The following is a 27,140-nucleotide window of genomic DNA, read 5'->3' on the forward strand; positions in this document are numbered from 1 at the left end:
GTTTAGCAGTTTTCACATTGTTAATTACCCATTCTAGAACAATAGGTACTCACCTCGCTTGATAAATTGCATTTGGAGATGGTTTAACATTGCGTGTAGAAAACTACGAATGATTGATATCGCAGTCATTGTGACCTTGTTTCGATACCGAGGTCATTCATTATTATTAATTGGTCATTATAATCAATATTAATAGGTATATTACTTAAAGGAATAGTAAGATGAATTTATGCACCTTATGCCTATGTGCCCCGGGGCAGCGGGATTGTCCTAAAGCGACGGTATTGTCCGATACGGTTACCGTGGCCCAGGTATATGAAGGACAAAGGAAGGAACATGGGTGGGATTTAGTCAGTAGACTCTGACAATCCCTCCGCTGAACCCAAAGTGGAAGGAGTCTTATGAAAACCGGGCCAACTAAAAAAATGCTCATGAGCTGATAGCGAAACGGCTGGCATGCTTCACTACATCACTACATAATTATAAAACAGAAGCGCTTTTCTGTCCCTATTTCCCCTTGACCACTTAAATCTTTGAAACTACTCGATGGATTTTGATGCGGTTTTCTTTAATAGATAAAGTGATTTATGAGGAAGGTGTTTAAGTATAATCTATGCGTATTTTCGTACAGGAACATAGTCTATTTAAGCAATTTCAAATGTATTTACTTTTTTTTTAAGCTTTCGTTGCAAACGCTGGACCTTAACCGCAAGAGATACTTCAAAACAATGTTCTACAATATTGTACACCATAAAGAGAACTACAAAAAAGTCTCAGACAGCATATACCTATCTTTTAAGGTTGACTCACCATAACCACCATTTTTTGGGTAATCATTTTATTCCAAACCAAAACTTCTTTGCGAAGCTGTTTTTGTTGAGATGGTAATCCTTATCAAAATCAAAATAAAAACAATTCAATTTTTCAAATTTCAAACGTTTATTCCAAAGCTTTTTCATTACGATGCAGCAACGATGGTATGAATCCTTATCAAAATAGCACTGCTCCCGTGCGAAGCCGGGGCGGATCGCTAGTTGAGAATAAGGTGTTAAGTTGGAATGTAGACTAAAAACAAGTAAAGTTGAAATCTTAGCTCTTTATGAGATCTCATAAGTTTTTGTCTTGGCAACATTTACATTTTTCATGAAAATTCTTTTGATTGTATACTAAAGACTTATTGAGGATTTCTCTCTTGTTAACAATGGCCATGTTTTCTGGTTACAAAAGGAACAGTATTTTGGATCTTGTCTCCATGATGACACGCAGGTATGTAAAAACTTATAGCTTTATTGAAAGGTAAAATGAAAGACTACTTTGGGAACCTATAAACATACCACTTCGCGATTTTTTTTAATATCTACCTTCTGGTAAAATAACGTCAGCGAAATCGACTGCCATATTATTATGTAAAAAAAGTTACTCATTATTTTACATTATCAAACAAATACAAAACGATCAGAATTTTCTTAATACAAAGCCCCGTATGCGGAAATACCGGCGAAATAATTTCGCTATACATTTATATCAAGGTATTTGCGCGGCAATCTAATCGCTGATAGCTGAACGGATGATAAATATTCGACGTCGTTCATTGTGAATTCTTCACGCGTTTTGGGTGACCCTTCCCTCTAGGATTGTCCTCGACGCTTTGTGGATCATTTATTTTTGTCAACCTTTATAACATCTCGAAACTGATACATAAATAAAATATTGTATTAGTCCACCAACTTTTTCTCTTTTGTCGAAGAAAATATTTACGGTAAATTTTTAAGGCGTTATATTTTCGGATCAGGTAACGAACTTCGGATTTATTGGTCGGCCATATAGATAGGTAATATCAGAAGGTGAGATATAATTTATGACGGTTATAAACATAGGTACATATTGCACTAATTACCCGTAAATAATTTAGCAAAGTGAGCGACTCGCATTTATGTTTTCTATATAAATGAAATTCAAACAAAGCCATAAATCATGATGTCATTAAAATCTGTAATCCCTATGGACCCTAGACCCTATTAACGCTCAGCTGTCAAGGTCGCTTTAAAAGGTTTTCTTAAAAATATATATGAAATCTCCGTCTATTATTTTAAAAGGGAAATGAAGAGGGTGAATACACATCAAACAACTCTTTGTATGAGCTTCATGTTTTATGGAAACATTTTACCTCGGTCCAGCGGTCGACCTAGTATCGTTTAGCGCTGCGCGTGTAGGTAGCTCGGTTGACAGGCAATATCCGGATGATCCATTGTTCACCTCATTGCGGATTCTGAACGGCTATGCGGTCTGGCCTCTCTCATTCAGCTCTTGCTTTAGCGCCCGGGAAATAAGAAAAACTGCAAATAACGGAAAACGCATTTTAGATTCAGCCACATGGAATAACAGAGGTTCAAATCTATTTGCTAAGATTTTTCCGTGGCCATCTCGCACGAGATCGGGTTCGTTCAAGCTTACGGAAACCCTTTTGTTGCTATACGATACAATCTATTTGTGGGTTGCGTAACACAAATATAAGACCCGTATAATCCCTCGGTGATCTGGAGATCCTAAAGTTGATGTTATGACTCCTTTCAGATGATTTCATACAGGTGTACTTATGCTCAAATGAACACAACCTTTTCACAATGAATGAGAATAATCACAATGAGACAATAAATTCGAAATATTGTGTTTATTACGTAAGCATGTCACCTTAATGTATCAATAGCAAATTAACTTGTAAGAGGGAAAGCAGATAAGTACTTGTACTTGTAAGAGGCAAATTCTAGACGAAAGCAGGCATACACTAATACGCAATAGATGCATTCAACTTACCTACATTATGGATTGAATGAAGCGTATGTTTTATATCTGTGTCTTAGAGAGAGGAACGTATTTCTTCGTACTAAGGTAGTTTTAGAAAAAAATGGGTATTTACGTTCCGACTCATAGTTTAGGTACTTATCTGGAGTAAGGAATTAAATGTCAATGTAATTTTGATCGAGAATATCCTAAGAAATGAATAGGAACATCGCGATGTGTAAAGTAATACCTAAATTAATAGTCTCGATTTAAATGCATGACGCAAAAACGTTGAAATAATAGAGATTCAACCAGGGTCCTGCGTTTGAGAACTGCTTATTTATCCCCTCATCATCTATTTCCTATATGGCATTATTTGTATTTTAGCTATGATTTTGACAGAGAATCGAGGTCACTGGCCAGCGTTAGGATAATTGAGTATAACGATAGCAAAAACCATAGTAATCGCCGATCGTATAACCACGGATATAACGTTCATTGTAAAAACAGAAACTACTTTGTTGTCTATATTTATATCCACATAGTTTTTGTTGGTTTCTAGGGGGAAGAACCCGAAGTATGTTATCAAGTGATCACAAAAACAGCATCTATTCAATTCTTAAGTATCTGCTCATAGCTCATAGAAAAAGTTTAACTCTACAAATTTCCAGTTGAAATAAATGGATCTCCAAACTTTGTTTTTAGTAATAAATTTCAGTTGTGGACATGTTTAGTTTATTTTATAGTTTCAAGTTTTTTTACTCGTAAATACATTTAATATAGAGCAATGAACACACAGGAAATGAACTGAACGAAAAGTATCTTTGACTTTTTTCTTGAGAATAACAGGCATTGAGTATCCTAAAGTTTCTTAGATGTCTATCTTTTGTTTCTCCGCTTACTCAAGTCGTTTTCAGAGGAAGATGGAAAACATTCAAAGGAAAATAGAATGCACCGTCAGCTCGATACGAAGCTCTGAAAATAAAGTTCAGATGAGTGACATTCTGCGTAAACTAACTTTATGCCTTTAGTTTGTACGTGTTTACTTTTAAAACTACTTTCAAATTAGATCTTCTTAGTTCAGTGGCTGATTTAGAGTCATTAAACATTTTGTTTTTGAAACATCCATTTAAGATTCTCATAAATAAATATATTTATATACGGACCAAGCTGGTAGCCTTCAGGTTTATGGTATTGTGTTCTTAAATAATTACCACAAACTCGAGACGTTTGCACTGTGACCGCAAAATTCCTTAGCATTATATAAATGTATGTGTACCTACTAGCAAACCTGCGTAAACATTGCTCTTCGTGGAGGTCAAAAATAATGAACTAGTACGTGGTTCACGAGATGACCTATCTTAATCCTTATCCTTCGATACTAATTCGACTACTTTCGACGCTCTTGTGTGATCTTTGCATAAACTTTTATGATTTTGAAATTTATGATCGCTTGGAGCTTTGAATGAGCTTGGAATGAACTAATCGTCGGAGATTGAAGAACTGAGACTTGAGACAGGAATAAACGTATCTGGTGATCCCAGTGCATACTTATCTTGTTTGGTACCGACTTTGTAATAAGATAGAGTTAAAGATAAACTATATTTGGGTGACTCTTTAGTTTACCTACACGCTTTGTTCTCTGTAACTGTCTAGATCTGTTCCATGTAGGTACCCTAAAGCGGACTTCCAGTTACTGACTTTGATTTCGCAACAGGATTTATCCGACTGAATATGAGATTAATACAAAATTGTAAAGGGGTATCGTGTTACCTAAATAACTGGGTAGAGGAGGTCAGATAGGAAGTCGCTCCTTGTAAAACACTGATACTTAGCTGAATCCGGTTAGGCTGGAAGCCGACCCCAACATAGTTGGGAAGGCTAGGCCGATGATGATGATGACAAAATTGTATAGACTACATTTTCTCTACTTAAACTAATACAAAAATGGTAAATAAAAATCTCCCGTGTCATGCTATAAGATATATTCGTAGATCAACTTTATCAAATAACATAATTCCGTACGCACAGATTGTTCGAGGCCTAAGTCAATTTACTCATTTACATACGACATCCCTTTGACGGGAATAACTTAGTTTTGCACTTATTGATTATTCCATCAGTCGGATTATACGCAGTCGGCTAAGTTAAGGAAAGGGATGTTTGACATGTTTACAGATGTGGTTATTAGTGATCAGATGACAGCTCTGTCAAACTGATCTTAAGGAAGTTATAGTGTAAAAAGGTAATTGCGTTGGGGAATTCCAAAGAATTATTACCGAATAGCACATACCTACGAGTTTCTAAGAAACAGTGTTTTTTTGCGCAACCTTGATGAACGTGCTAACTTTAGGAAAGCAGAAAAAAAAATTAAAAAAAGATATCACGTAATACATTTAAAACCAAAAATGCTGATTTTAATGGGTCTGGGTCTAGTCTATCACACTATAAATATGTCTGACGTCATTTCATAGTCTGCACCGACTTCAAAATGGGTTTTTTGTTTTTTTACCTGTTTTTTTTGCCCCCGAGATCTAATGGACACCAGTCGTTTAATTCCAAAATAAATCCTAAAACATTTTTGAGAAAACAAAGGTCTTACGCTGGAATTACAATCATTATAATTGTACTTATGTCAAAACAATATAAATACAGACTAAGAATGGGCAACTGCATAAATTGTTATGGTTTAATTGTTATATAATTTCACATGTGATGCGTTGAATCAAAACTTGATTTATTTACTACTCAGGAAGTTTCAACATGTTAATAGGTATGTTTCTTTTTACTTTACCATTTTGACGAGTGTATATGGTTATGACGTAAAACGGAAATTGTCGTTTTTCATGAAATAAAATCGTTATCTACTTATTTATAAATATACAATGTATGTAAGGTTATGATGTTCAACTTTTTTATCATTCTATTGTTAATCGGGGATTACCATACTACGTTGTTAGCTACCACTTCACAATGTTACATAATACTTCATATAAAAACACTAATAGGTACTTTATTCATACTTCGGGTATTGAGCATTCAAATATACTTTGGAGAGGCCTTTAATAATATTTACTATGCTACGAATTTAACATTTACGCCGACGTACGTTTGTTTTGTCACAATTATGGCGAGAATCGAAGACAAATATTTGCGGTTTTTGTTTCCTACATACCTACCAAAATAGGTAGTATATACTGCTAGTTAGAAGGTATTTACAAGTGTAGTTTTTTCCATATTTATTTAATTAGGAGTGGAAAAACTACATTGAGTTAGTTTATCAGTTTAGTAGAGTTTTAAAGTATGTACGAAGAGGTTTCATTCAGTAGTTTTTAATAGACCGCCAGAATAGGTTTTATTGCATGAATCCAAGTTTTTCTAAATACTGTTTTGATAGTGTGTGTTCCTCTATTTTATAGGTGTCTACCTAATCTACCTATCTACTTACAACGTTGCACATTATCGTGGTCTCACAGACGCGTGCTTTTCCAATTGCTTTTTTATGAAGACAAATGAGATAGATAAACATTTCATACTTTCCTAGTAGCAATATTATCGACTATTTTACATACAAATAATATGTATTTATCACAGTTATGCTTCCCCGATTTCATTTACAATTTTGATCTAGCTTCCTTATTCGTTGTATAATAGTTGGTAAACTCCAAAATCGTGCATTCGAGTATCTTGCATGATTTCAGCGTTAGCACTGACCTTGATAAAAACTGCGCTACAAGCATATTACGTACCTACGTCAAGGGGAGTTACTGAACAGATGATGAATTATTTGCAAATACGTCACCTGTGGAGTAGTTCGACACGGTACGGCGGCTGATTAAATCTTAACTATAGAGACGTTCAACGGAAATAAACGTGACATATTTTTTATCTAACAATCAAGAACATTTTATATTTCTTTACTAAATTATTTCACTGGGTTCTGAACACAATTTATATTTGTAAATGTTTTGTCTATTAGTAATTAAATTAGATAAGAAATCTCTGCAACTTCTTGCTTACTTGTGTTTCCCTCCTGAAGATCCAGGATTTTCGAAATACATTACGAATAGGCTTCACCGAAAATATGCCGCTATCTGTTCAGATAATATTCTAATCTAGTTTAGTCGACTGTCTGATAATCTTTTTGACCATTTATATAGTTACGTTGTTTAGTATTTCTGCAAAATGAAAAACATAAGGATCCAATCGAGAAAATTACCTTACCTCCCTTAAAAAACATATAGTAACCTAAGTGGGTCAATGGTACATAGGTACACGAGAAATTAATTTTGCGATGAAATGATGACGTACGCACCGTTTGCCTGCGGACGACAGCCACCCCTGCTATATACGTCAAAAGCATTTTTTTGCATTTCAATTTCATAGATGGCTTAATGAGTAAATTCAGAACTGTTTTTATTTATTTGTCTATTTTTGTAACCTACAATCTGGGTGTCCCGCGACTGTGCAAATGTCACTCTAATTTAATCCGTTTTTTGCCTTGTCCATATTTTCTGAAACCCTTGGATAGCTACTTATCTATTATATTGGACTGACTAGGTATATTATACTTTAAAACATGATATGCCTTACTTAAATAATAAGTAAAATTACTTAGAAACCTCATTTACTTAACAAAAGGTTTCAAAAGATATTTGACCGCGAAACAATTGAATTTCAACACAATTACTTGAATTGATTTGAGATCGTGTCTTTGAACAAACCCTCAAACATAATTGAATTTTATTAGAATTTATTATTACTTCCTAGGAAAATAATAAGGATTCTAAATTAGTATCTCAGTTCGGTTTATTACCAACAGTTCAGGCTGCATTTCCGCTAGTGGCCTTGGTTTTAACAATTTTATGTTAACACTTGCCTATCAATGGATAGTATAAAAAATATAACATAAAAATGATAGGACGAAAATATGTTAATAATATATGTCTATTGAGTCAGGTGTCCAGAGGGAGTTCGGCAATTTTTTCAGTAGGGATTACTTTTTTTGGTTACTATTTGCTATCATTAAATCTGTTACTTATTCAATTATAAAAAAAACTAAATGAATTAAGTTAAAGCATGTACTTTTTAAGATAAAATTAGGTACAACTTTTTTTCTATTTTCAATTTCTATTTGAAAAACAAAAATATCTTAAAAAAAAGTTTCGTCGAAGGGGAGATTTATTTATTATATTACCTAGAAATCCAGAAAAAAAAGAACATGAAGTTTTTTTTGAAAATATAAAATAGTGACACTGAAAAATTAGACAAACCACATCTTAATATTATTAAAAAAAACAAACGCGCACGCAGATTTAATAAATATGTAAATTAGCAAATAATTTCAGGACATCTTTCGTTATTTCTATTGATCTTATTATGATGTTTTTATTTGTCAGTGAAATCACTTACCGTGACAGGAAAATTAACTGATTGCGAGATTATTGTCAGTTGGCCAGGCAGTTTGAATAACACCGTAGTCGAATGCGCAGGTTAAAAAAGTTTGCAGCGCCTGCGCGGTATTTACGAAAAAGGCGGGAAAACAAAACCTCGTCAGTTCAAGGCAGAATTAAAATTAATGGTCGTGACAGAATAGCATTTGTTTTTACAAAATGGAATACAGTTTTAATTAGTGTTGTGATATAAGTATTTTACATTAGTTTTTCTAATTTTAAAATTCAAAATGTTGCGGTGAGTTTAATTTTTCAAGAGTTACTTTTCAAAACTTGTGTTTGCAGCTTTAATAGTTTTTAAACAAAAATAAATGCTAATTATTTTATTATTAAGAATAAAGTTTATCTACTGTGTAGGTCATTATTGTAATTAAAATGATATTTTTTAATGTTAATAGATAAAGATAAAGTTTTTTTTTATTTATGAAAATTAACGATGTTACCGATACAATTTATTTTTTTCATAATTCAATTGTTTTTCCCTGACTTGTACCAACACGATAATGTTAATATGTTTTGTTTTTGAAGATCCGTGGGGTAAATATTAAAACCCGCGGTCTATGGCCCTTTGTGTGAGACTGACAAATCGACCACAAATCCAACAATCCCCTTACCTTCGCTATTTCGTGTACATATGTATGGTGATAATCCGGGAATACATTTTGAATCATTTGTCACGTGACATTACAGAAATCTGTGTAAGATATTAAATTATTTACAAATAGAAAATGACATCGTTAGCTGTTGCTGTAAATCAAGTGTAATTCAACGTAAAAAAATGTAAGCGTGCATACGTTTTGGTAGACAAGGATTATAATAATAGCAGTCGCGGAAGTAAGATTAAAATGCATTTATTAAAAGCATTTAGCGCATTGAAGCCAATTAATTAAATCAATGGATTATTACAACAGCATTATGTTTTTTTTTATTGAACTATTGAGTAAAATCATGATTTTAATGGTGGCGATATTGAAATTCGGATCCCTTTTTTAGACTGTAACTCATAATAATGTGGCTTTGTTGGTAATTAGGTATCCCATTATTAAATGCCGCTTTAGTGGCAGGTAGAGTTGTATTGTTTAACTAGCTGTTGCCCGCGACTTCGTTCCCGTGGGTAGAAGAAGATATAAGTTATGATTTATACCCGTCCTGTTTTTTTTTACATTTTCCATTGTATCTTCGCTCCTATTAGTCGCAGCGTGATGGTTTATAGCCTAAAGCCTTCCTCGATTAATGGTCTATTCAACACAAAAATAATTTTTCAAATTGGACCAGTAGTTCCTGAGATTAGCGCGTTCAAACAAACAAACAAACAAACAAACAAACAAACTCTTCAGCTTTATATATTAGTATAGAAGTATAGATTAGCATAACCGCTTATTTATTGTCGTTGGACCACTAATCTTGTCTCACTTGTTTATCAAAAATGACAAAACTTTGGATCACCTTGATTAATTATTTAAAAAAAAAAATTGCTGTAAGTACTGTAGGCCTGTGCAAGAAATAAAGTTTTTAAAAACGTATCAAATAAAAGCTTATGTTTCCCATATTCATCCCGTTTAAAAAAAAACTGGTTAGGGACTATAGCTCCTCGTAACAATGCTTTTGAGTAAAGGATGCACGGCATTAAGCCCTCACAATTTTGTCCACTTACCAGCAATCAACATAAATTTAGTTGATGGCCATGTTTTCTACGCCAAATGTGCAATGTTCTTATCTTTTATAACGTTTCAACGGATCACCTATATCATAGTCAACGTTCATATTTTGATAAAAAAATCTTCAGAAAAATGCCTACTAGAAACTTAGGTTCTTTTATTTTAAACTGGAATTCTCGCTTTAGAAATTACCTTGTGTAGATTGATAAATATGTAATTTTTTTAACACATACATAATTAATAAATGACTCATCCGTTGAGGGATAAATATATTAAATTAAAAGACAGAGAGAGACATTGCAGTTTTGCAATGCAGCATCTATTAAGTTAACTTGATTTTCACGTAGAACTCGTAGTTGCAAAAATAACACTCTTAAGTGCAACTTAAGATGAAGCTTAAGATTTTAAAAGCCATTGAGCAGCTGCTTTACTTTGTAAAAAGAAAACCGTTTGCACTTGCATAGTGCGGGATTTGAGCGTGGTTAGCAGATACTTTGAGCTCTTAATCAAAACTGATACCTTTCCATAACAGGCAACTGGCTTCTTTGTAACTGAAACCATTTGATGATTATGTACTTATATAAAGGACCGTTTTCTTACATCATCCCCCTAAGCACTAAGTAGTGGGTAGTAGGTTTCGTATGCATATTTCTTTTTATTTTTTCTTAAACAGTTTGTAGAAATCATCAGTGTTATTCTGAACTTGTAACACTTATTTATCACTGTTTTACCTATTTACAAAGAGACTTTTTTACTTCTATCAGCCAAAAGTAAGGTATTCTCAAGGGTAAATACCATAATATACGGGTAAATATCAATTCTAGACTAACTAATCTTTGGCATTTGTTAAAAAATAAATAAATTTAAATCAGGCTGATGATTAAGTTTACTTTTATATGAATTGCTTTTAATAGAAAACACGCATCACGTTGAAATACCATTATCAACCAAATTAACTTTAAACTTAGATTTTCATTTTAATTTATGTATGATATCTTTAATACTAATGTTCAGCTTCCTCTAGTCTTGCATCAGCTATGTTCGCTGACGATAGTATATATTTATATAATTTAAAAAACTGCATGGTAACGATCTTGATTACATAAAGAATAAAGATAACGTTGACTTGTTTATATTTCCATTATGGACTCAATATCAAAACAAATCATGATTTGATTGCGATTAAAACGTATTTAATTGAAATCAATTAATACCTTGTGTGCCGCTTAAGGCAGTACAAGTCCCATTTTCTTTTGTGCTTTTATATGTATGTTTTCATTATTTCGTCAAAATGAGAAAATACAGGTAATATTTATTTTCTCAAATATTAGTATAATATTATTAGTGGCATCGTTTCAATTTAAGAGTTTTTAGTTGTGCTCCGTCATACGTCAAGATTGTACTGCAGAAAAATATGTTCAAAGAGTTTCGTTAACGTTGAACAAGTTGAACATTGTTCTTGTGACGTGTTTATAACTTATCTGATTTTTTCTTACAGGTTAAGAAAGTTGAAAATAAGCCCGAAAAGGATTTTCATGGGCTTGTTCCCGATCATCCAATGGTCGAAGACATACAGCAGCGAAAAGGCGATTGGGGACTTAATAGCCGGTATAACTATCGCACTTACATTGATACCACAGTCTATTGCATACGCTTCGCTTGCCGGATTTGAACCTCAGGTACTGTATCTATCTCGTACAGTTGACAACATTTACGCTTGATCACCAGTGTCATCAATCGTTCCACATGGACGGACGCGTAGTATGTCAAAGGCCTTGGCAATGATAATCTGATTTATGGAAGGAAACTCTATTTGAAGGTTTAATTGACATGTATTTCGTATTCTATTAAATAATGTATTAAGTCTAAGCATATGAAAGTACATTCTTTGGTCACATCCTGATGAAAGACAAAAATACTCATTTAATTATTGTTTTGAAGCATTGCAATTCTGTGACATTGTGCGACACTTGGGAACTGTAATCGGAATGATGAAAGAGTCCATTGAATATTTGATGTAAAAACATTTTTTAAGTTTACCTTTAATCGTGATGTTATGACAATCACTTATTCAATTCAACAAATTGTCGGTCATATTCTACATACTACACATATGACATATTTCATTCATTGATAACATCCGCTTTTTATATTGTTGACATTGTTCAACTTATTTGTCGATCACTAAAGAAGTGCAATAATACTACAGTGTGTTGAAAGAAAGATAAAAAGAAAACTTTGACCTTCTACGTTAGATATAAATAAGAAGGCTCATTGATGTTCCTAAAATAGATACGTTTTATCAAATGAAGTAATAAATCGAAATTATTTCATACTGAAATTCGGATTTTTTATCTAATATCTAATCGTCGGTATTTATTAGCTATCTTATAAGTATTAATACCAATTTCGTAGTTTGATTCCCTTCTGAAAATTCGTTAATAATAATCATACGAAACGTCGGGGTATCGAGAACGTGGAAAGGAGGAGGAAAGCCGACCCTCAGTAGTTGGGGAGAGGTCTAGACTGAAGAAGTTATAAGTCTGATATTCTGTGATTACGATACAAACTTATTTCAGTGTTCAAAACTTACAGACATGTATGTTGCACTAATGTTTTTTTTTTAACATTCTGTCTTAACACGGGGATGTTACATTTGTTGTTTCAATATTTATAGAAATAGAAAGGAGACAAATATACCGAATAGCTTAAAAGGCATGGAAATACTTAGTTTGTCAATATTAATTTATTTACAGAAGGATCGTATCACTAGCACATCAATTAAACATTACATTCATTTTGTGTTAGGAATGTGTAGAACCATAGTTCATTTGTTTTGTCCAAATAACACAATTTTTGGTATGGGCGTAATATTAGTCGCTGTGATGGAACCTCGATAAAACAACCGCAACAAGCAAACTAGGTTTTAGCTGCATTATTCGTACAATATTACATGCTTTAATATAAATCATGTTACTATACTTTTGATCGATTAAAATTTTGTGGTATTAGCCTTTTTATCATGGTTACTTGTATTGTATCCCATCTGTCTTTTGAGGATTCCGAGCCCACGTAAAAACAAAACAACTTTTACTTAGGCTACGCTGTCTGTTCGTTTGTCTAACAGCTGTCCGCTGTCACCAGGCTGTACGTCACAAAACGTTATATCCAGACAGTTGTATTTCCCGATGACGTTTTAACTATTTATTATTTTCTAGAAGAACATCTAGAAAATAATAAATAGTTAAAACAAATATGAGGTTAAAACTGTTTTTATACTTTTTCATGCTTGACAATTTTGTTTTCGAAGCCCTCTGTGACCGGTTTTGTACGATAAATGTTTTTTTTCCTTGGTATAGAGACCTATGCTAGGATATACCCCTTATAGCTGTGTATACCTCTGGAGACGGCTGAGCTCCGTTATATGCCTATTTAATTCCCTGAAGTAATTCAGTATGTCTCGAAGATTAATTACTGTCCAATGCGAAATAAGTAAGTTGGTCAGACGTTGTAATCATTTAATCGTAGAATTAGTTAGCTATACATAATTAATTTGTGAATTAAAACACTTTTACTTCAAGGCAAACGATAAAAAACGGGTTTTTCAAAATTTGACAAATAGATAAAGGAATTAGTTAGTTAGTTACATATAATAATTATATGTAACTAATTGTCGGCATATTCTCTTTTTTATTATACCTGTAACATTATTTATTTATTTGTATAAATACTATAGTATAGATTGAATTTATGTACATAATCAGATTATTATGAGCCCTAAATGCAGAACGCAACAAGACTCACTTTGACAACGAACTGTATATTTTTATTTTGCCATGTAAAATCAATCCCTTATTTAATTGGCTCAACATTATTAATGATAATTGATTGATAAATGTTCCCTTTGTATCAAATGTTTCTATTACTGCATAGCACAAATATTTGTTTTGCCGGCTAAATAAGCTTTTTGTTAAATATAGGTGGTCAATAGCAAAAATCTTACAAACGATACTTGTAATAAATTCATCGTTCATTCATGTTTTTGTATTCGTTACATTTCGTTACTTGTATCCCAGAACGAAAAGTGTAAAATTCTTTCGTTTTGGATACGCTAATAATAAAGTAACAATAGATATTGTTATGGCACGTTTAGAACACTATTCTCTTTGCCGATAAATATTTGTATCATTGAATAACAAATTTAAAGCAAATTCGTAACGGGAATGCATCAAAATACAGAGCTATGCAATGATAATATCAATTAGAGACTCAGCAAATCAATCAATAACGACGTGATGTAGTGGTTTGTGATGACATTAACATTTATTAGAGTCCATTAAATGGTAACATTATTAATAAATATATTATGGATTGAATAATTACTAAATAGTCTTCATGTAATTACGTAAAGTGTTAACAGCAACCATTTAATTCGAAAAGAAGGGTTTTATTTTATTTACTAAATTGTTTTGTTGGGATTTCAGGAGGACATATTATTATACCTAGTAAAACAATAATGCCTACTGTTAGTTTGGTCCGAAGTGACATCCCACAAAAAATGTAATCGGGAGCGACCCTTACGTAGTTAAACATAGCTAAGAAACGGCATATAATATTTCTAATCTTCCAAATATTTTTGGGCTGTGTAGGAACTTGATGCTAAATTCTATTTTTTTCTTTCAGTATGGCCTGTACTCCTCATTTATGGGACCATTCATATACGCTTTCATGGGAACATGTGCGCAAGTGAACTTGGGGCCTTCAGCGCTGTTGTCGCTCCTCACATTTACCTACACAAATGGAACTAATGCTGATTTTGCAATGCTCCTTGCTTTCTTTTCTGGCATTGTACAACTGGTTGCCGGAACTGCTCAACTTGGTAAGTGATCGTCACCATGTTTAGAACTTACTCCAGCTTGTATAGTCTTTACTTGTCTTTCTTCAAGATATAAACCATCTTTAGGTTAGATCAACTTTGTTTCTTGAACAATCTGTTTGTTTTAGGTTTCCTGGTTGAGTTTATATCGGTACCAGTGGTATCAGGATTCACATCAGCCGCAGCCCTTACTATAGCGTCATCCCAAATCAAAGGCCTGCTCGGGCTTAATTTCAGCGCCGATACTTTTATATCAACTTGGCGTAATTTCTTTTTGCACGTCAAAGAAGTACGTCTCAATGATACCATGCTCAGTTTAGGATGCTGCATTATGTTACAAGGAATGAAGGTATGTCTACCATATTTATTTCAATTTTACATAATAGTATCGCTAGTTATTAAATTGCAAGAGATACCTACGTCCTTTGTCAAAAAAAGAGCACAGAGCCATCATATCTTGGAAAAAAGATTTCCGATGGTATGACACAAGCTTTTTCACCACCTTTTTTGTTGCTTTTTGTTTTTAAAAAACGCACGCAATATAATGGAGTTGGCCAATTTAGTGGGTTAACTATCCCACTAGATAACATGCATAGTATGTGCATATTGGATAGTTCGGGACATTTTACAGCTACTCTGTTCCTGAAAGAGCATTGTGTTATGTAAATTATTTACTTTATATGTTAACATTATGGATGTAGGGGATAAGTTAGTAGGATTGCCACTTTGTTTTGGTATTTATTTTATAAATAGGTTGTTAGGTAGTTGCAATGTATTCGTAACTGCAAATAATGGCGGTCTATCTCTTATTTTTATTCCAAATAATAACGTAACCTAGTATTTTTATACATTTTTTATCAAAGAGACTTGATTGTTACGTTAAGGGTATCGTTTGCTCTTAATCCGTGCTTGTAAAATGTGAGACAGAAGCAGATTACAGTGTTATGCAGTATCAAAAAACCCGGACTAAAGAGAAATCCCTCTGGCGACCGGGTTTATAAACTCTAACCTTTTTTGCCAGAAAACAAATATTTTGTTGCTTGTTACTCTAAAGCTAACATTTATAAACGGTCGCGTTGCTAAATGTTCCCTTGTATAACAGTAAACATGTTTACAAGGCTCTTTCGTGTCATTTTGAAGAGCTATCTCAGTATTACATTTGTACTGTTGACGAAACACGAAATTTAAATATGGCTTTGTTTCTGGCCCTTTAATGTTTCGGTAAGGAAAAATAAACCTTCGAATTTTGTGTGCCGCTCGGAAAATTACAAGTAAATACATGTTTTTTATGTTGCTTTGAATTTTTAAACATTGGAAACCATCATTTGAGAAGATTAATATTATTAACTAGCTGTGGCCCGCCCGCTACAAATCGAAATCTAAAATAGATAAAAACCTATCCTTTGTATTAATCCTGGTTATAAACTATCTCTAATTATGTATCAAGTTTCGTCTATATCCGTTCAGTGGTTATTGCGCGAAAGACGAAAAAACTTCCAGACATAAAAACTTTCACGTTTATAATATTTGTAGGTTAAAAGATGCATTAAAAATAAATTTAATCAATAGCTTTATGTTTGGATCAAACTATTCATCTAATATTTGAGTATAGATACAGTTTATTTGCTAATATCATCGATAATTCAATGCGACACATCCTAACAGTGAGCGACAGACACGAAAGCCGCAACTTGGCAAACTACGTTACAAAAGTAAATACGAAGTCTGATTGTCGTTCCTGCACATATCCATTATAGCCCAACGTTTGCTAAGACTAGAATAGAGACGGTTTCCAATGTAAGTAGCACTCGCATTCGCCGGGAATATATGTATGAAGAATTGCTTTTATTTGTTTTGCACCGAATATCGAAAGACAAATATTAGAAGTAATTGGAACAATTCTTATTTATAATAAATGGTATTTTTTCAGGTATTATTGAATATACTTACAAATACACGTACATGGAACTATTTTTCAAAGAAAGAAACGCATTCACGGTCAATTTTGATCTCCTGATTGTGGATTTTCTTTCACAAAAGCATTACTAAAAATATAGCATTATCAAAACACGTTTTTATATCCTGCATAATTATAAGAACTCCTTTTTTATTTTAAAGTTAACTTATATTAAAGAAGAATACAAAAAGCAAAAACGAAACCGTAAAGCTATAAACTTATTGACTATTCAGTTTAAAATCAACCAATCTTATAATAACATGAATTGAGTTCTCAAAACACGGAAAAACTCGTAAAGTAATTTGTTTTACGTTGAGTTTATTTAACTGCGATAGTTAATTTGCTTTCACTACAATAGCTTCTGAAGGCCAGCAATTTTGCAATGTTAATTTAATCGACAAGATAACTGACGTGACATTATTACGGTTAAGAAACAGAACAATAGAAAAACTAAATTTATAAGACAAGTATCAAATACAAACCAAGCATACAAATTACTATTTGCACCGTCTTGTGTTAACAAAGGTTTATGTAGAAAAATCTTTATTATTTTATTATTTAAAGATAAGAGAGAGAAAAACGCCTGAAGATTAAATTATGGTTGAAGCAATATTAAACCTTTTAAGATTAAAAAAAATGAAAGTTAGATTAAAATCTGGTTTTCTCCACTTTTTAAGTTCATAAATACATGATAGACGACGTATACTAACTATTCGTAAATATTAAAAAATACATTTTACAGTGTTGTACTGAGCTGCAGTTTGACGTATTATAAGAGATTAATAAATCAATGTAGTGATCGCAGGTGCTCCAATCAAAGTCAAATTAAATCATAATTTATTCAGCGCGTTGTTCGTAACTTTGGAACAAGCAAGATCTTCTATTGACTGGGATTAATACATAATTACTTTAGACATACTCCGACCAAAGTTTACTTTAGAACTAATTTTCACAGCTGCCAAGATTACTCGTATAATCCTGTAGCAGTTTGTGATATAAAATAGAGTATAACGATAATCCTACTTATGAAATCGATATCTTGCAATTAATTATGACGTCACAGTTGAATTTCAGTCAGTAATTACATACACTTAAAGCTACTTTTCGTGATTATATGACTGATCTCTTTCTAAACGTTGGGACCGTTTTGAAAGACGTTTTTTTGTGTTTGGGTAGCGCCTTGAATAGTTTAGATTCACAAATCAGCCTGGTAGAGCGAAGTTTGCCGGATCAGCTAGTGTTAGAATAAATCTGTGTAGAAAACTAAGCTAACAGTCATACTCACTTTGTAAACTTGTCCCAACAGTCAACATTACTAATAGCATTTCACGTTTCAGTAGCCTCCATGCTTAGATATAGGATTCTGCTTTGACGCAGATTGAGTTATTATATTTGTAATGCAATAATGTCGTTTCACGGTTTTCATATAACTAACAGGGAAAACTCTCCTTTTTATTTATCATCATTTTTAATTCATGTGCTGAGAATCTTTTCAAACAGTTTTTGTTGGAAAATATAAAGGCCTGTGCTCGATATTGGCTTGGTATCTTAAGGGATTTTACTGAGAGCGATCATGATCTAGAATTTCTTAGGATTGACGAGGTTTGGATTGATTAGCTACACTCTACTTTTCTGAATACATATTTTTTAATTTTAGATTTTAAAAGACGTCAAAATAAAAACGAAGGGCGACGATGAAAAGGGTCATAAAAAGGCTTTGGTCATGCAAAGAGCACTTTGGTTTGTCGGTGTTGCGAGAAACGCGACTGTGGTAGCCCTGGCTACTGTGACAGCATATCTCGCTTATGAAGATACTAGTAACCCGTTTCTTCTCACTGGTGAGTTATTTTGAATCTAAGCAGTTATCTTTAGCTTTCCTAGAAAATTTTTACCTTAGGTAAAGTCGGACGAGTGAAAATTGTAAATGCAAGGAAAGATTGGGTTCTGTGTATTTGGAATGGGTTAAAGGAAGAAAGAGAATTAATTGCTTGATCATTTTTCGAATTTTCAGAATGTATTTCATTATATTTTAATGCAAAATGATTTAATGAGATTATTAGTTCAGCAGCCTCCTGTAAAGTTAGCTCTACAAGAAAATAGAAAACTGACCTACTAGCTAATCCATTTACAAGGCTAGCAAAAAATACGTCATTAAGTATCACTTTATACAGTGTCACGTGATATTTGCTTACAAAAAGTCCGCATCGAACCTTATACCAAGTTTATTTCTTCCTGTTTTCCTAGTCCAGGTGCCGCGTTCTAAAGTTATTTTTATTTCTTCCTATTTTCCTAGTTAAGTTGCCGTGTTCTATAGTTAGCGTGATCGTGCGAACACTGCTGCTTTAACCTTGGCCTTTCAACGTCAAAACAAACGTGCAGCGACTGTCGTCAGGCCTAGTTTTACAATTAATTGACGTCCAGATAAAGTGCACCTTTAGACATTCTTTTAAGTTTTATCAGTATTAACTGGTTGCCCTTGAAGTACAGAAGTATTGTATTAATTTAACAGGATTATGTAGATTATATTTTTAGAAGCACTTATTGGTATTCTGTAATGGTTTAACGCTTTTAGTCGGCTTTTTTTCTTTAGTTGTTTTTCCTAATTACTGGCAGTAAATATATGATCAATGGACAGTTGTCTAGTTTGTGCACTATTTCGATGGGTTCTTTCGAAGCCCTGGTGTGGATTTTAAAGATCTACTACCTAGCCTACCATGTCTTAAAGTACTTTTATTATCGTTGTGGAAATGTGACAGTGCCTTAGATCGCATGGAGCGGCATCTCTCTTCCACACCAATAATATTACTTTAAGACGTGGCGGTTGGCTCCCTGTACAGAGTAGGATTTTTATAAACATGTACAAGCACTGACCAATGTGATGATCTCGTGATGTTTGTCGTTGTAGGTGATATAACACCCGGTTTGCCTGCCGTACGACCTCCGCCATTCCAGACGACCGTCGGCAACACTACCTACACAGCTGGTGAAATGATTTCACATCTTGGCACTGGACTTATAGTTGTACCTCTTGTTGGTATTCTGGGAAACATTGCTATTGCTAAGGCTTTTGGTAAGTACGTTTTAAGATATATAACGAGTTATTTAAGTCACCAAGTCTAATGCGTAGGAGAAAATGTTCTGAATGATTTGAGTTTGATCAGAGGTCAAAAATCTTTATTTAGACAATAAATGTAAAAGCAGTTATAATTCTATTTAATTAGGTTTTAAATTCATTCTTATATCTGAAACATGTTACGGATATAAGAATGAATGGAACTTTTTGTTACATTTCTGCGTTTGCAGACAAATACATTTCAATAACTTATATCGTCAAAATCTTTACTGTAAACAAAAGTATGTCATATATGTTTATAGATACGATTGTAACAAAAAACGTATCGATTCACGTCAGTTAAGCCAATGTGAAATTTATTTAAACATCCATGCAATTTCGACTGTCAAGTAAAAATGTATGCGAGCGTATTTATTTAGTGACATGTCGTTTTACTTCACGTTCTGTGTACACGTAACCAAATCAAACTGATGGATTTACTGAACTAATTCTTGTCAAAATATTTGTATACGAAGTGTGTAGGTATACATATACAGCTTTAGTTTAAGTAGGTCATATTTCGCTAAACAACGAAAAAGCAGCAAAAGTTGAAAACTTAACAAAATCGTGGAACACACGTGGGGTGATTTTTGGGTATGTCAAATTGTCCTCTGCCACTGGATAACCAATTTGCAGTACTTCTCTGCACACCCTGTATTATCTGAAATTATTATCTTAAATACAGTAACACAATAACAAGAGATATAGAAAAGAAAATAGTCTAATGTTCAACCCACTTACACCCCACTTGTCAATAAACTTATTCAGTCATGCATTTTCGTAACAAAAATTTCACATAGCCTGCTCGAGACACGCTCTCAAGAATTGTTTTGAAGTTTAAAGCGCTCTCAACATCCATTTACCACGAGTTTGATGCTCATAAGTTTTGATAGTTTTATTACTTTAAATGTTTTGATTAGTTTGGTGTAGTAAAAGCTTCGCCACGTGTATTGATAGCTGTTAAATAATTGGATTTTACGGGAAATTGACTTTCAAAGAGTTGTTGAAGAAGTTCTCTCGATTAGAAGTGTTTAAGCTTAAAAACGTACTAATTGTTTTAAACTAAGACCTTAATGGTCTAAGTTGGTTACACTTTGTATTTAACTAGGTATGTAAAATGGTATTAAAGATTAGGGAGCGGTTTAGAATGAAGTCTATCTATTTTTCCAGACGTTTTGTTAATCACAGTATATCAAAATTGTTGCTTATCATTTCAGCCCAGGGAAAACCCGTGGACGCCACTCAAGAAATCATTGCCTTAGGTGTGTGCAACTTGGTCAGCTCGTTCTTCCAGTCAATTCCAGTGAACGGATCTTTTTCAAGAAGCGCTGTAAGTAACGCTTCAGGAGTCAAGACGCCTGGATCTGGAATTTATACGGGTATGTTATTTCAATCTAGTACACCGCACCTAATTGTATGTTTCGAGAGCTTGGTTGATTACTTATGCAGCAACAGTATCGGAATGGGACCTGGAAGAAATTGAAATGAAAAGAGATCCATGTCTAGCAGTATCCAGTATGACTTATCTTAATTATTCTTAAATTCCGCTTTCGTTCGGCTTATGTCTTTTAAAACCGAACCGTTTTGTCATCACCATTATCTTCTAATATATAAAATTCCCGTGTCACGATGTTAGTTACCGTACTGCTCCGAAACAGCTTAACCGATTTATACCAAATTTTATATGCGTATTCAGTAGGTCTGAGAATCAGCTAACATCTATTTTTCATACCCTTAAGAAATAAGGGTTGCTCACACTAAAAAAAAAATATTTTTTTCATGAAATTTTTTGTTTTTATTTTTTTTTATAATGTAGCATTAAAGATACATACAACTAGAAATAATTTATTAGGCAAAACAACGTTTGCTAGGTCAGCTAGTAGGTTATAAAAATTCAGTTTCAAATCGAAATTCATAAAGATTTGACAGATAGATTAAACAACGTAGGGCCAAGAATACTCCCAAGTAGTACACCACATGTAAGATATTTGTTGTTGATGAGTTACCAATCTTCACTTGTGGACATGAGGTTACTAAGATAAGTGCAAAAAATATCAATGAAAAAGAGTCTTAAACCTATCGTTTCCATCTTCTTTTCACTCACCTATTTACTGACCTATTTTGAAAATAGTTACGTAGGTATGATAAAGTTTCATATTGTTCTCAGGCATATTGGTGATATTAACCTTAGTGTTACTGACACCATTCTTCTACTTCATACCCCGATCCGCATTAGCTTCGGTCATAGTGTGCGCTGTGCTACAAATGGTGGATTATGAGATAGTCAAGAAACTTTGGAAGCACAGTAGTAAGTATTTTTTTATTCTCTTACGTGATTATCACTGTTCTTGTTTCCAAATATACATATAATATCTCAATCTCTGTTAACCGAAATGGTTTGAAAATAAGTACAATATGCAAGAAGATATTATACCTATAGTTTTGATTGTATTATTTACGGTGCATTGATACAAATTGTTTAATCGATCGTACTACTCGTGTATAAGACTTAGATGAAGAGGCTTAATATTATATGCTATTAAAAAAAATCTTTTTGGTTGCATAGACCAATAATATTTTATTACTTTGAATAAAACGATTCATTTCCAATTCTTAGAACTGGACATCATCACATTGCTCGGAACGTTCTTGTGTTGCCTGTTTCTGGGGATAGAGATTGGTTTGCTTTGCGGAGTGGGCATTGATGCGGTCTTACTGCTGTATTACCACTCTCGCCCACCGCTGGATGTTCAATATATTGATGTAAGTACTTACTACACTTTCAAATGGGTTTTAACAGGCTCAATTTTGTTATCGTCAGTTGAATCAAAATTAAGGTTTTTAGCCAAATTACATTTCTACAGTTGCCTGTATTCATAGTAAACGCTCAAATGTATAGAAATTATATTTCAATTCGTTTAGTCACATGACTAAGATCTGCTACACTAAGATACATTTTGCGTTATATATGTATATCACCATTAACTATTGTAGAAGTATCACTTTGCCAAGGAGGACTATTAACGGGACAAATTTCACAACTTTTGAACCTATACTTTGTAAACAGAACGGTTCTTTCCCCGCTCACTTCGCGATCCACCCGGTGGGCGGGCTTCACTTCGCGGGCGCCGAGCGCGTCCGCTCCAAGCTGCTCTCGCTGCAGCAGCCGCGCGCCGCACTCACTACGACCGCTGACGGCGAGGCAGCCACACACACTCCACAAGCCACAACTACTGCATCAACTAGAATACTTGTGGTCTACTGCGATGCGTTATACAGATTTGATTATACGTTTTTACAGGTAAGTGTCTTTTTTCTTATGTTATTTTTATTTTAATACTAGCTGTCCCGACGTACTACGTACCGCCTAACAGTCAATTTGCAACTTTGACATATTTTCTCAACGTTTAAACCTTCCCTGAAGTACTACGAATATTTAAATCTAAAATAAGCCAAATCGGTTCAGCCATTCTCGAGATTTAGTGAGACTAATGAATAGCAATTCATTTTTATATATAGGAGAAGAAAAGAAGAAGAAAGAGAAGAGGTAATGTGATAAATCTATATTTTTGACTCCCAGTTCACCTAACGATATTGTGAATATAATTAGATCTCTAAAAAGCACTAGCAGCGTAGGTCACGATGAAGTATCTACAAAGGTACTTAAATATGTTGCATGGTCCATCTCTAAACACATTAGTCATATTCTAAATTTATGCATAGAAACGGGCACATACCCAGACGACCTAAAAATATCTGTCGTTAAACCTCTATTTAAGAAGGACAATAGGGAACTTCTGGAATGTTATAGGCCAATTGCATTATTATCTATATTTTCTAAAATATTAGAAAAATATATTAACGACAAAATATACACATTTCTAGAAAAATACAACATTTTAGCGTATGAGCAAAAAGGTTTTCGCAAAAACAAAACCATTAATATGGCAATCCATAATTTTATTCAATATGTAATAACAAATGTAGATAATAAAAGACCAGTTTGTGCGGTATACTGTGACATGACACAAGCTTTCGACTACGTGAATCATGATATTCTTCTTAAAAAATTGGAAAATTACGGTATAAGAGGGAGTATACTACAACTCATGGAGTCATATTTAAAAAATAGAAAGCAGTATACTGAAATAACCCGGATAAATTTACATAATAAAAAAGAAGAAACTTTCAAATCAGACATACGTTCAATTAAATTCGGTGTCCCACAAGGAAGCGTCCTAGGGCCTCTCCTGTTTATAATATATATAAATGATCTGCCCAAAGTCACAAAACACCCAATGACATTATTCGCTGATGATAGCACTGTTGTCATTGAATCTAATAATAAGAGTATAAGTGTATATGAAAACGAAATAAATGATACTATCGGCTCGATAATTAATTGGATGACTAACAATAATCTAAAAATAAATTTAGGAAAAACAAAGATTATGTGGTTCAGCCAACGCAAAGCAACTCCCCAAATAAATATTAATTATCAAGGGACGCCACTGAGTACTATTGACCATACAAAATTCTTGGGAGTTATCATCGATAAAAATATAAATTGGAAGGCCCATACTGAAGAACTTAACAAAAGATTAAGTTCCTCGTCGTATGCTTTATGGAAACTTTCATCGATCGTAAATTCAGAAGCACTAGTCACGGCATACCACGGCATTGTAGACTCTATCTTAAGGTTTGGCATTCTATTCTGGGGTAACTCAACAAACAAAGACGTATTGTTTAAATCACAAAAAAGGTGCATTAGGGCAATGTTCGGACTAGATACAATAGATAGTTGCAAGCCGTACTTTATTAAATATAAAATTTTAACCCTATCGTGTCTATTAATTTATGAAACTGCAATCTTTGTTAAAACAAATCCAAACTTATTTAGCCGTCTCTCGGATGTAGTCAGTCGTAGTCGAAGAGATAATAATAAACTTTGCATAGTACGGTCAAACACTGCATTAATGCACAATAGCATTCTTTGTTTGGCTCCAGTAATCTATAATAAAGTACCAAAAGAAATAAAATCATTAAATTTAAAACTTTTTAAAGTACATCTGAAAAAATACTTAATTAACAGGTGCTACTATACTTTAACAGATTTTCTAACAGATTCCTAATATTATGACCTTTTACCCATTTTATTAATTTTATTTTTGTTTCGATAAAAAAAAAACAGAACGATTACCTGCAAAAATATGCCATTATATTGTACTGTAATACTTATTTGTAAATGTAAAATTTATGATTATTATAATGAAAAATTTGTACGCTGTATATACAGCAAAACATGAAGGTCAATAATATATTGTTATAACATCTTACATTACCCATGTATACTCATGTTTTACAAATAAATGTCTTTTATCTTTTTATCTTTATCTTTAAAGAAAAAAAAATGTCTTCATTACAATGAACCAGCTGAACCAGTTGTAGCATACCCATGTCATATTGTATGAGAGATTTTGAATACAATTTTTATTTTTAAAAGAGCAACTTGTGGAGTTTTTTGCCAAGTCTTCCTTATAAGAACAACATTTAAAACCATGGTGTGATGACTTAAAAGGTCTATTTAATATTAAAACTTTTGATTGTTTTTTGGACCTTAAGTCTATCTGATTTTCTACTATACTTGTACTTATGGCTTCTTCTGTGTTTCCATTGGTAACAATTAAATCTGGTAACGTGTTCATTGATTTCGCTGTTGATGCTATGAGCCGTAATTTTAAAGTTCACAAGCTCACCGATAACGACAGATCAGTGAATATCTAAGCTCGGTAAGTTGCGTCTGGCATAAGACTAGTGATGCGAGTTACTGCGTGATGGGCGATATTTAGGGTCGTCCGATCTTTGTTTAATCTTATAGCTTTGGTGTATGAAAAATGATTATCTTTTGTTACAGGGTATTAAAATGTTAGTATTAGACTGGTCGAAAACCGGCCGTGTGATATGGTGCGATGCAAAGGATACGATCAAACATCAACTCACAGGCGTGCTGCCTGATCCCATATTCTGTGAAAAGAGCCAGCTGAGAGCCCATATGAGTAAGTGTGTTTGATAATAATGTTGATCAATTATTTCAAATAACCCGAATGCTCTTGGTCGACTGGCTTATACATGATGCATTTCGTATATAAATCATGTCATTTAATATCCAATAATCTGTAGGTTTTCTAAACTGTGCTATAAAGGTTCGTTAATTTTCATGAACTTGGTACTTATTTTTCTATCTCGATTGTTTCAGTTCCAGGCGAGTCGCAGTCAACGGCCTAGTATTAGTTCCTATTTAAGTGATACATTGTCTTGAGTTATTTTAACATTTAGTGATCAGTGCAAGGGTCAAAGGCCTTTAAAGGAAAGTCTCTTTATTGAGAAAGGTTTGATAACTGCTGCGTATGAAGGAAGCCGGTAAGGCCACTCATATACGGATTCTTTGAGTAGTTAGCCAGTGATTGCTTATAGTGTAAAAATAGATTTTAATTTGTGTGTGTCCATCAAATAAGTATAAGCGCTTGAAAACTATTAATTATTTTTTGTACATAATAACAATATTTAGAATAGTTGATACTATACGTAGACATGTTGGAATATTAAAACGGTTGTTAGTTTATGATAGTTTTTGAAATAGTAGATTTATGTTGACTGTTGACAAATTGTGGAATATTGCATTTTACCGTATGTTTTTGTGTTTGTGCACTCATAAATTAGATTTTTAAATTCGTTATCATTTAAAAGTTACTTTTGTACCTAATATATGTTACAAAGCGCTATCTGCATTCGTGTATCGTGTCTATATGAAAAGATAGATAGGAGATATTATTTAATGTTTTCTTTTAAACCACGAATTTAAATTGAAAATAATAAAAACTAATTATTTATTTTACATGAACGCAATCTTCAATAAGTTTTTAGTAATATTATTATGTACATGGTGATATGTTCATGTCTTCCATTTTAGGTATTTATGTACCTAATCGTAGTTTTAAGATATTTTATTGTTTATTAGCAAATGTCTGTTCTTATTTGTTTTATTACTTTTTTTAATATTTACTACCAAACTGTGATTAATGTTGTAAGTATTGTATGAACAGTATATTATTTAAAAAAATACTGTACTCCATTGGGTAGGTCCCTAAAAAAGTATCGGCTAAAAATCTCGGTTTGTCTTGTTCTGTTTGTATTAAAAAAGACAAGATTGTTTATCATTTTTAGGTAGGTACCTAAACAAATGGATTATAAGTACGTCTATTTTTTAATATTTATTTGATAATTATATGTATCGATTAAGGTA

The 27,140-nt window shown here is 33.1% G+C and overlaps 1 protein-coding gene across 1 annotated transcript; it reads left to right on the forward strand.

Annotated features, from left to right (window-relative positions):
• Positions 1–8,439: 8,439 nt before the first annotated feature.
• LOC113491908 (sodium-independent sulfate anion transporter-like) lies at positions 8,440–26,547 on the forward strand. Its single transcript, XM_026869123.1, has 12 exons — positions 8,440–8,472; positions 11,391–11,571; positions 14,576–14,771; positions 14,897–15,117; positions 18,383–18,563; positions 19,631–19,795; positions 21,055–21,216; positions 22,005–22,145; positions 22,455–22,600; positions 22,905–23,138; positions 25,752–25,893; positions 26,094–26,547. Exons 1-12 carry the CDS (start codon positions 8,465–8,467, stop codon positions 26,120–26,122), a joined length of 1,806 nt encoding a protein of 601 aa, XP_026724924.1. The 5' UTR covers positions 8,440–8,464; the 3' UTR covers positions 26,123–26,547.
• The last annotated feature ends 593 nt before the right edge of the window (positions 26,548–27,140 follow it).

This window comes from Trichoplusia ni, chromosome 3 (assembly GCF_003590095.1).
Source record: "Trichoplusia ni isolate ovarian cell line Hi5 chromosome 3, tn1, whole genome shotgun sequence".
NCBI lineage: Eukaryota > Metazoa > Arthropoda > Insecta > Lepidoptera > Noctuidae > Trichoplusia > Trichoplusia ni.

What these genes read in the sequence shown, in the direction of transcription:
- LOC113491908 (XM_026869123.1), top strand. An exon ending in TGGATGTTCAATATATTGAT is followed by an intron (nt 22,601 to 22,904) that starts GTAAGTACTTAC and finishes CTTTGTAAACAG; the next exon opens with AACGGTTCTTTCCCCGCTCA. An exon ending in TTGATTATACGTTTTTACAG is followed by an intron (nt 23,139 to 25,751) that starts GTAAGTGTCTTT and finishes CTTTTGTTACAG; the next exon opens with GGTATTAAAATGTTAGTATT.